Here is a 10,735-nt window from a genome sequence, read left to right as displayed (position 1 = left end):
AGGGAAAGGCAAAGGTGGTGTTAGGAACTCTTTCAAGAGGGGACTTGGCATTGAGGGCAGCCTAGTGACAGGTACAGGGAATGGGGGCTGCTGAGGCCTTTCACGGAGTGTGCTCGCCTCACACTGTGGAATTCCTGAGAAGCGCAACCAGGGCCTGGGCAGGGAGAACGGAAGGCACAGCAACAGTGGCCCAGGCCTTCACGGCCAGCCTGGACCCCAGCACACCTGTGGGGGGTGCCTGCAGAGGCTGGAAATGTTGGAGAAGGAAGCCAAGGGGCAGCTAGGGTGAGTGGTCAGACTAGGGCCACTTTTGAGACCCCCTTCCAGTCCTGACATTTGAGGGTTCCATGAACCTGCAGAGCTGATTTAATTGGCGGTGTTGTCCTGTAGTCTTCAGCATGGGGAACAATTCTTACGGGCAGTGTGGAAGAAAAGTGGTCGAAAATGAAGTTTACAGGTGAGTTCCCGAGAGGACTACCCCTTCCCCAAATTGTGTCAAGCATTAAACAGCCGCTGAGTGATTATGATGTGATAGACCCACAGAGCTTCCTCATGCTGGAGAGGAGCAGTGAGAACTCACTGGAAGGCTGTGGAGAGTATCTTTCCGGTGCAGGTGGGAGGGAGGGCGTGTGAGCATTGACTGTTGATGTGTGGAACTTCTTTGATTTTGTTTGGTATTTTCACCAAATTGATTACCTTAAAAATTCCTCTAGTCTTTAAAAAAATTTCCCTCTGGTTCCTCACATTATGCTGGTAGGTCTAAACACCGGTCAGAAATCTGCAGCATATTAAAATCGCCAAAGGATTTTGTTTCATTTTCCTTTCACGCCCAGACCTACCTCTTCCTTATATTTGACCTTGCGAGTTTCCCTAACGTTGCTAGGTGTGTGGGGAGGCTGCTAGTTGGGGTGACGGGAGGGGCCAGAATCGCACAGTGCTTATCATGACCATATCTTTTGGTTCTCCCCAAATTGCTCCTGGCTGTAGTGAAAGTCACAAAGTCCACAGGATGCAGGACTTCGATGGACAGGTGGTCCAGGTAAGAGATGTGGGCTGAGAACCACTGTTACCACCCTGGGGGGTGATTTTGAAAGGGTGGAAGTTGGGTGAGGTGATGGCAAATTGTTAGGGGGATTTTCTGAATTAATAAATTATTTTAGTAAATATTGCCTGCCTACTATAGGCCAGGATTTACGCTAGCTTGTGGGGATACAAAGTTTAGTAAAAATTGGGGAGGGCGGGTAACAGTGGGGGAGGCAGGTTATAAAAACTAGCTGTCTCAGAGTATATTAAGGCTGTGTGTGTCCCAGGCTGCTTTATCTTGTACCCATGCTTGGGTACAGTGCCTGGCATATGGTAGATACTTAAATGCTTAAATATGTAAATGAGTGTCTACCGAAAGCACTTATGAAAGCACCAGAAGGAGAATAGTTACATCTACCAGGCGTGGACTGGAAGGAGAGACAGCATCATGGAGGAGGTAGCCGAGGAACTGACCAGCTGGGCCGGGGTGGGTGGTAGGAAAGGTTTTATGGCAGAAGGAGCAGCCTGAAGGCTTGATGGTGCCGAGAGCATGCAGTGTGGCTGGAGTGTGGTGTGCCTGCCTGCGGTGGGGCGGGGTGGAACCGGCTGGAAGACGGGTTGAGAGGGGACGATGCAGGGTCTTATACACCTCATTAAGGAGTTTAGGCTTCGTCCTCTTGGTGGTCAGGGGCTGCCAAAGGTTCTGAGAAGGGTGAGTGACAGCCGAGTCACGATCTGTTTAAGAAGATAACTTTGGCCATGGAATAAAGTTGAAGGAGGAGGTGAAGTCCAGGTGGGAAGCTGTGGGGAGAAGGGACAGGTGAGGAGACGTAAGGAGAATTGACCAGATTCGAGGCTTGATTAGACGGGCAGGGAGGGAGCTAGAAGGAGCCAAGTGTGACTCCACAGGCCGATGGGTGGCGCTGACGTCCTTGGCCCAGGTGGCAGAGTCCCGGAGCAGGGGAGGTGAGGAGCAGGTGGAGAGGGAGCTCGTTTCCAAGGTGGCGGTGGAGTGGAGTGTGCATGTTGCCCAGGCTTCAGAGCCACCTTGATGCGGGTTCAAGTTCCTGCTTGTCCACATGTTAACTGGGTGACTTGGGGCAAGTTACCAAACTTCTCTGAGATTCGGTTTCTTACTGGGTGGCCTTGGTCATTGACTTAGCACAGTGCCTGGCGTAAGGAATGTTTGCTAAATGGTGCTTTTCATTAGGCAGTTAGCAAAGTAGGTCTGGGACTCAGCAGAGTGGTTGAGACTGGAGATGACCGCGTGGTGGTGGCAGCAGAAGCCGTGGGGGTGGGTGCCATCTCCCAGGAAGCGTGCAGAGCGAGAAGGGCAGAGGGCAGACCTCAGAGGAGGATTCCAGCCCTGTAGGGTCCGAAGTGGAGACTGAGCTAGTGACAAAGACGGGACACTGTTGGGGGGTGTGGGAGAGAGGCTTATGGAGGAGGGAGGAGGGTGGGGGAGCTCCCGGCTTCGCTCCTTAGGACACCTGGCACTGTTCTTTTTTTTAGCAAGAGCAGTTTCAGGGGAGTAGGAGACACAAGCTGGGCTGCGCTGGAATGAGAGAGAGTCAGATGCGATGCGGAGCAGAGCAGGACAGCCTACCGGCCCAGCCCCCTTGGCACTCAGGAGCCATGGGGAGTGGTGCCCGGCTTTGGGCACTTGGATCAGGACACCGGCTTCTAAGGATTCCTTCTCACCAACCTCACCTCTGTTTGTGTGATAGGTCGCCTGCGGTCAGGACCATAGTCTGTTCCTGACGGATAAAGGAGAAGTGTATTCTTGTGGATGGGGCGCGGATGGGCAAACAGGTAGCGTCCCTCCCACCCCCGCCCCCCTCCCTGTGGGATGGTGCTGCTGCCTTCATCTGACTCTTCTCTCTCCTGTCACTTCCTGGGAATGCTGTTCTGTTGCGTCCCCTCCCGTCCCCCTCACCGGCTCCCCGGATCGGATAGAGGATTGGAGAGTCCCGCAACAAGTCTGAGTCTTTTAAGAGACAAATGCCACCTAAAGGGAGCTCGATTTTAACTCATTTGAGAAGAATGTGATTAAGGGAGGGAGGAATGAGGGATAAGCTTTATCATCCTTGTATATTTTTTTCCTGTGTTTGATATTTGTCTGAAGGGAGGACCTTAAGTTTAAGATTTAAATCTTGTGTACATCTTCTATAACCCTCCTGCCTCATCACATCATCTATGTTCCTTGACTCATGTTTTCTCCCAAGTTCTTGTTCATATGTGAACATCTTTTATGGTAATCATAGCAGAGGTGTGATTTTATATGCTTGTTTTATCATTAAATTTACATGAAACATTTTTACATGTTGGTATAATTTTCAGTTACAGTTTTTAATATTTGTATGGTACAGCATCAAACTAATGTACCATAAGGTGAGTTAATCATTTTATCAGGTGATTACTCATTACCCTGTTGTCAGGAGGCATACTTTTTTGGGGGTGCAGTAGCCATTGGAGATATGACATTTATCATGTATAGACATCTAGCTTTTTCTTTCATTTGGAGTGTTGCCCTAGATAAATTCCCAGGAGTGGGTCAGAGGATTAGAATATTTTTATTGTTTTCAGAATGTGTTGTTAAATTGCTTTCCAAAAGCTTTACTAGTTTATATTGCCATCAGCAATGCATAGAAGTATCAGTTTAATCATAACCTCTCTAGCAGTGAGTATTGTCAATTTAAGTGTCCTAATTTAATTACAATGCCAGTTTTAAAAATGTGCCTTTTTTTTATCTATAAAGTGGAAGCTTCTTTTTATTTTCTAAAATCTGGGTGTGGGTAACTTTTAAAAATCAGCTTTTCATGAAAAGAATGAAATTGTTGCTACATTTTGACAGCATAGACCAAGGAATATGGTGAAAAGTGAAAGTCCCACTCGCTGGAGATAACTGTGGATAACAGTTTCCTGGTGCCATTCCAGAAGCTCCACTGTCACATGGCCTCACTGCCCTTGCTTGCCAGGCTCTGAGTCCAGCCCCACGAGCCCCCTGCAGCCCGTTCTTGAGCCTGTCCTCCTCTGTGCTGCCACCATGCCTTTGCACATGCTGTTCCTGTAGCCTAGAATGCTCTCTTGTGCTCTCCTTTTCATCCTGTAGGCCTCAGCTTGAGGTTGTCTCTTCAGTGAAGGCTCCCCTGACCATCCTGTCTAAAGCAGTTTCTATCTCAGCATCCTTTTTCTTTCATAACCCTTCAACATTTTGAATTACTTTTAAAAAATCTTTTTTATTATACATGGAGTACATAATAACAGGCTTTTTGCCTGTTGCCAAGGGGTGCTGCCAGTCTGACACTGCTTTGGGCCCCTTTGAGAAAGCCTGGTACAAGCACGAGTCTGTGGTTCAGGGTTCTACCTTGGTCTGCTGCCCAGGGGTTACTCTCCATTGCAGTGCTGATGGTGACATTTGTCCTCCGGGCAAGCCCCGTCTTTTCCTCTGGTCACTGTGTACCACACCAGTTTGCCAGTTTTGATTTGTTGTAGTTGGGGGATGGTGTGGGGTGTGGGGCTGAGGTGGGATGGGCTCTTAGAGATTTCTTTTATGTTCTAGCAAGCCCAGCAGTGCATTAGGAATTGCTTCTTGTAACTTTGGTTTCCCAGTGCATATGGAAGTTATGTTTACACTACACTGTAGTCTATTAAGTGTGCAATAGCATTATGTCTAAAAAATGTACGTATCTTAATTAAAAAATACTGCCTCCCAAGTGCCAACCATCATTTGACAATACAGGGTTGCCACAAACCTTCAATTTGTAAAAAATGCAGTATGTGTGAAGTGCAATAGAACGAGGTGTGCCTGTATGTAATATATAAGGTCTGATAGGTTCATTGTGTGTTGGTGTTTCATCCTGAAAAGGTATGTAACTTGAATCAGACTTAGAAAATATCAAGGGTTTTATTTATTTGTTTATTTATTGAAATTCTGTTTATTTATTTTGGCTGTGCCGGGTCTTAGTTGCGGCACGAGGGATCTTCGTTGCTGCACGCGGGATCTTTTAGTTGTGGCATGTGGGATCTTAGTTCCCTGACCAGGGATCGAACCCTGGCCCTCTGCATTGGGAGTGCAGAGTCTTAACCACTGGAACACCAGGGAAGTCCCATCAAGGGTTTTAAAAGTAAACAATTACTATGATGGTTTTTCCTCTTCTGAGAGAAAATGGAGAAGGAAGTTGTACAGCATGTAGAATAACAGATTAGGATTTTGAGTTGATGTTTGCAAAGTGCTTAAAACTGTGTTTGACACATAGTAGGTCAGTGCAAGTGTTTGTTAAAAGAATAAACAATTAAAAGTCAGTAACACAGTTTTCCACTGTTCCAGGTCTGGGTCACTACAATATCACCAGCGCACCCACCAAGCTGGCTGGAGACCTTGCCGGAGTGAACATTGTCCAGGTGTCCACCTACGGGGACTGCTGCCTGGCTGTGTCGGTTGATGGCGGCCTCTTTGGGTGGGGGAACTCCGAGTACCTGCAGCTGGCCTCTGTCACGGACTCCACACAGGTAAGACCCCACGAGGTCCTCTGCAGCCTGGGGCTGGGGGTTTGGAGATAGAGTGTTAAGGATGTTTAGAAGAGATCCTTCACGAAGGGGTGATGTGTAGAGTGCTGTGTAGGCCTCACCTGTGCTACGGCTGCCTCTTCAAGGGGCCGAGTTCTTGGCAATCTCATTGGAGCCTGGAAAGAAAGCTTAGATGCAAAAGCCATCATTATCAATACTTCGATGAGATAGTCCTGCTTTAGAGCAGTAGTTTGGGTATGTCTGCATGCCCTGTCTTGTTCTGAAAGGGATGTGAGGCTGTTTACATAAGTTCCTGTGATGTCACAGTCGGCCTCTTGTTGCCGTCTAGTGTGCGTACCCCCAAATATACAGATCTGAGGTGTGCACCTTGATGAAGACACCTGTGCGGCCCCTAGATCATGCAGTAGGGCATTGGCAGTCCTGCTGGTGGCCTCTCCCTGTCACACCGTCAGTACAGTACAGTAGGGTTTTAAACGTTTTATTAAGGAAAATTCCAAACGTAAGCAAAAAGTAGACCTTACTGCATAATTAATCTCTGTGTATCCATCATCCATGTTCAACAATTACCAACTAACGGCCCGTTCAAAAAAATAGGTAATTTACTGTTTTAAATTGTGTGACTTAGTGGTTTTTAGTATATTCTCAAGGTTATGCAACTGTCCCCACTAATTCCAGAACATTTTCATTCACCCTCTCCACCCTGCTCTCCAAAAAGCCCCATACACCTAATGGCCAGTCTCGTTGCATCTGTAATTCCATCTGCTTCTCTGTCCTGCGTTATTCTGAAGCAAATCCTAGACATCATATCCATAAATCAGCATGTATCTCTAAGTGATAAGGACTTAATGTCATCAAACTTCTGACAACATACAGAAGGGTTTTAAATATATTAATAGATAAAGAGATATGCACAAATGGATGAGATCAGCTAACTGGATGAAACAATTCATTCTCTGCGGTCTGACACAGTAGCTCGAAGTGGCTGCAGATTTGGCTCTGAGCTCTCTAGTAGCCAAAACAGAGACGAAAATGTGGTCATTGAAATGATTCATTGTTTCCATAAGATAAATAGCAAATAAAATGTTTAGAAGAGGGACTGGCCTTCCGGATAGCAAGGCCTGAGATCAGTGTCTCCCACGGCCTTCCTGTGAGGGCAGATCTAGGGTCATGTCATAACTATCTGTGCTGCATGACAGAGGACCCCAACACGTAGCGGCTTAAAACAACACACATTTATTGTCTCACCGTTTCTGTGGCTCAGGAACCTAGGGGTGGCTTAGCTGGGTCTCTGGCTCTGAGTCTCTCAAAGGCTGGTGTCACCTTGGGGTTCACCTTGGGAAGGCCCTGCCTCCGGGCCCGTTCTGGTTTTTGGCAGAGGGTGTAGGTCCTCGTGGACTGTTGGCCCTGGGGCCCCAGGTCCTCGCTGGCGCTTGGCCAGCTCACAGTGGTTGTCCAAGCCTTCCTCGGCTCCTTGCCATGCAGGCTTCTCCAAGTGGTGGCTCACAGCGTGGCTTCGGCCGAGTGAGCCAATGAGAGGGCGAGAGAGTGTGTCGGTGAGACGGAAGCCAGTGCTTCGTAAGTTCATCTTGGCAGTGCCTTCCGCTCACGTTTGCTGGAATTCTGTTCTTTAGAAGCAAGTCCCTAGGCCTAACTCCCACACACAAGGGCGCAGATTATCCATGGTGTACTAGCACAGACGGGTCACTTGTTTTGGAAGCAGCCCACCACATCCATGATTCTTTACGTGGTCCGAGCCTCATCCTGTCAGTGACAACAGTGGTGCGTTTCCAGTGGCTCTTTGCTGGAGCGTTTCTCAGCCTTTGCCAAGGGCCCTGTGCCAGAGCCCAGTTGGGTAGAGAAGCTGTGAGAGCCAGGCAGCAGACACCAGGCCAGGCCAGCAGCCTCGCGTCATCTCGGATCAGTAAGCCCCTTTATTCCTTTGGAGTCATCTTAGGGATTGTTACCCTCCAGCTGTCTCCATTTGCAAGTGACTCTGAAAAGATTCATGGCTGTCACGGAAGCACTTAAAATCTATCTTGCAAAGTTATTTCTCAGTAGGGGTGCCAAGACCAAATCCTGCTGGACAGCTAAGTTGGCCACATTTCGTTCTCCCAACCCCTGAGCCTCCCATCTGTCACTGTGAGCAGAAGTGCTACTTGGCCGTCTCTAGGCACTGCAAGTTCAGTACATCCCGGAGTGAATTCATGCTCAGCCCGACATCCTGGCCCTTCTCCCTTGTTACCCACGTCCACTCACGTTCCCCTCTAGAAATCACGTCCCTCTCCCACTTGGAACCCTTGCTGCCTCCCTGTTGTGCTTAGGATAGAGACCAAACCCTTGCCATGATCAACAACGTCCTGCGTGATCTGGTTTCCCTTCTGCCCGCCGGCATCTTATAGATACTCCCCCTTGTGCCCCTGCTTCAGCCACTCTGACCTTGTGTAAGCTCCTGAACGGGCCACACTCACCTTGCTCCCTTTTCACGTCCATCTTGCTGCCTCAGGATTGCCTTCTCTTCTCCCCTGGCCCGCTTACTCCTGATTGCCCCTCCCCGCACACCAGATCAGGTCCCCTGACACTCACGCCAGGGACCCCTGTACTCTCCTTCATTGCATTCAGCACAGGTTCATCCTGTGTTAGTTTTGGCTGACATCTGCCTCCCCCACTGGACTACAGTCTGAGAGCGGGGCTGCTTCTCCTGCTGCCTGTCACCTGCCCGGCGTGCAGTTAGAAGCTTAGCATGTGTACGATGTTCAGGAGATATATGGGGAGGGAATGAATGAACTGGGACTTACCTACTCTGTACGTGAAACAGTATTTCCAAGTTCTCGCTGGTTTGTCTTCCTAACAGTGTGGTCCCTTCCTTTGATCCAGGTGAACGTCCCCCGGTGCTTGCCTTTCTCAGGAGTCGGGCGGGTGAAGCAGGCTGCGAGTGGGGGAACAGGCTGTGCTGTATTAAACGGTGAGACCCTCTTGCAGGCAGTTTGTTGGGAAGCTGTGGGTGGGTTGGGTGAGAAAGGGTTGGTGTCCGCTGAATTCAGGCTGTGGTTTTCGGTGCGGGGAGCATGGTTGTGGGAAGATCTAGTTAGTTTAGTTCAGTTAATAGAGGGTGAGGGTGAGGGTGACATTCTTGACAGAAGGATAACAGCCATGATTTATAGGTCGACGAACAGCCAGCATAGAGCTGAGTAACTATCGCAAACCTCTGGAGTGGAGGATGAACTACTGCTCCCTCTCGAAGCCTGGGCCAAAGCCCCCAGGCCTGCCTTCTCCAGAAAGGCCATGCTAAGAGCCATGGGCACGTAGGAGAAGAGCCTTAGGGTTCAGGTACTGGGAGCCAAGCCCCTGGGATTAAACGTCTGGCACCACTGATGAGTAGTAAACTTTTTATGACCTGAAAATCATTACAAATTTTAGAATCTAGCCAGAAGTTGTGTGTGTACTTGGCTTGGTCTTCTGATCCGTGTGAGACGTAGCACTGTTAGGAAAAGCTGCCCTTCTAAGCCTCTCCTGTGTTCACGTGGGGTTTGTGGCTGATTTATGGAGTGGCCCCGTCCAGCACACTCAAGATGTAGGACATTTGTATTGTGAGATTGGTTAGCTGGCTAGACATACTCCACAAGCAAGAATTTGAAAGAGGAGAAAAGAAACATTATTTTAAATATCAACATGTTCTTGCCAAGCAACAAGAGGGGAAAAAAAAAGTCCATGTGGATATAATGCATCTTGGTGGTGTGGTTCGAATTTCTAGCGAGGGAGGGCTGCACTTCGTTTGACTTCCTGACCGTTGTTTTTACTGTAATCCAGGAGAAGGACATGTTTTCGTCTGGGGCTGTGGAATTCTTGGGAAAGGACCAAACCTCATGGAAACTGCCCTTCCAGAAATGATTCCACCCACTCTCTTTGGCTTGACGGAGTTCAACCCAGGAGTCCAGGTTTCCCGCATTCGCTGTGGACTCAGCCACTTCGCAGCCCTCACCAGTAAGTGGCCAAGTCCGTGTGGCCCCAAGGCCTTACCGAGCTTCACCCTCTCAGGTTCAGCCCCAAACCCTGGGCTGCTCTCAGTTGCCATCCATCCAGTGGAGTGGCACCCTTGTGTGGATAATTAAAGAGAGCAGCTAATCCAGAAGTTGTTTGGCTTGAGGTGGTCTAATGTGTGTCTCCTTTTCACCCGGGAGGTTTGTTTTCAGTTCATTTGGTTTGTGGTTAGGCTGGCGTTGCAGTGACTTTTCTCAAGCGGATGCAGTCGGTGGTGGGAGAGGGGACCCTCGAGTGGGCCGGGCTGCTGGGGGAGACCCGCGGAGGTTTGGTACATCGTGGTGGGTGAGGAGGAAATGAGCGTGGGGGGCTTCATCCCGGTCCCTGGCCAAGCCCGACCCTCATCCGAGCCAGGAGCGTGGGGCGGCAAGAGGCATATTTATAAGACCATCCTGTGGTTTAGAGGGGGTAGATGTGCCCGGTTTCTCCAAAGTGCTGGGGGGAGTGATTGAAGGGGGGCTGAAATGAAGGTTTTCTCAGAGGGTTGCCCAGTTACAAAGCCACGACATCCAAAGTTACTCTGCAGACCTCCCGCGTGTCTGCGCTTCTTGATTACAGCTCTCATCCCGCCACCGCGGCTGTCGGCTCAATTTGCTCCTCGTTAGTTGATTTGAATAGTAAGACGGAACTAAATTTCATTTTGTGATTCTCAAGTAAATTCACTTTTTCCTTGCAATTTAAAGACCGTTTTGCTTCACGGCAAGCTGTTGTTTCCTTTAGAAACATCTGGGCCGGGACAGTCAGTTTGGGTGGTCCTCGTCTGTGTTCCCCGGCCTAGCGCTGCCGTGAGGACTGCTGCAGGCGAGCACGCTGTTGCAGAGTCCTCAGTGCCGTTCAGTCAGTGTCTGCGTTTCAGGGTTTGGGCGGCAGCAGCTGCAGCGTGGGCCGCTGTGTGGAGGTGGGTGGAGTGTTGTCTGTACGCTGAGGCACTGGGTAGCAGCAGTGGTGTCCAGGGTGGAGGACCCCTCACACCCATCACGCAGGGTCAGCCACCTTCATCTGCAAATGCGTCTGTGTCACATTGGCGTTTTAAAGCTATTGTGATGTAGCAGATAGAGTCAGTGTGGGTGAATTCTGGAGGTAACAGTAACCTATTTCCCCAATGTTTAGGGCTTAAACTATGTGCAAAGTCGTGTACTTGGAA

The 10,735-nt window shown here is 49.4% G+C and overlaps 1 protein-coding gene and 1 non-coding gene across 2 annotated transcripts in view; one reads left to right on the top strand and one right to left on the bottom strand.

Annotated features, from left to right (window-relative positions):
• Positions 1-10,735, top strand: part of RCC1L (RCC1 like) — a 32,627-nt gene that overhangs the window by 14,199 nt on the left and 7,693 nt on the right. The window contains exons 4-9 of the mRNA XM_007468755.1: positions 391-457; positions 988-1,039; positions 2,751-2,835; positions 5,354-5,535; positions 8,428-8,515; positions 9,361-9,534. Of these exons, the coding sequence (XP_007468817.1) occupies positions 391-457; positions 988-1,039; positions 2,751-2,835; positions 5,354-5,535; positions 8,428-8,515; positions 9,361-9,534 (648 nt within the window). The remainder of the gene's footprint in view (positions 1-390; positions 458-987; positions 1,040-2,750; positions 2,836-5,353; positions 5,536-8,427; positions 8,516-9,360; positions 9,535-10,735) is intronic.
• On the bottom strand, positions 5,056-5,128 carry TRNAG-CCC (transfer RNA glycine (anticodon CCC)). The gene has a single exon. It is a non-coding gene; the product is annotated as a tRNA-Gly (tRNA).

This window comes from Lipotes vexillifer, unplaced genomic scaffold (assembly GCF_000442215.2).
Source record: "Lipotes vexillifer unplaced genomic scaffold, Lipotes_vexillifer_v1.1 scaffold12, whole genome shotgun sequence".
Classification (NCBI taxonomy): domain Eukaryota; kingdom Metazoa; phylum Chordata; class Mammalia; order Artiodactyla; family Lipotidae; genus Lipotes; species Lipotes vexillifer.
This window is presented reverse-complemented; position numbering and strand designations above follow the sequence as displayed.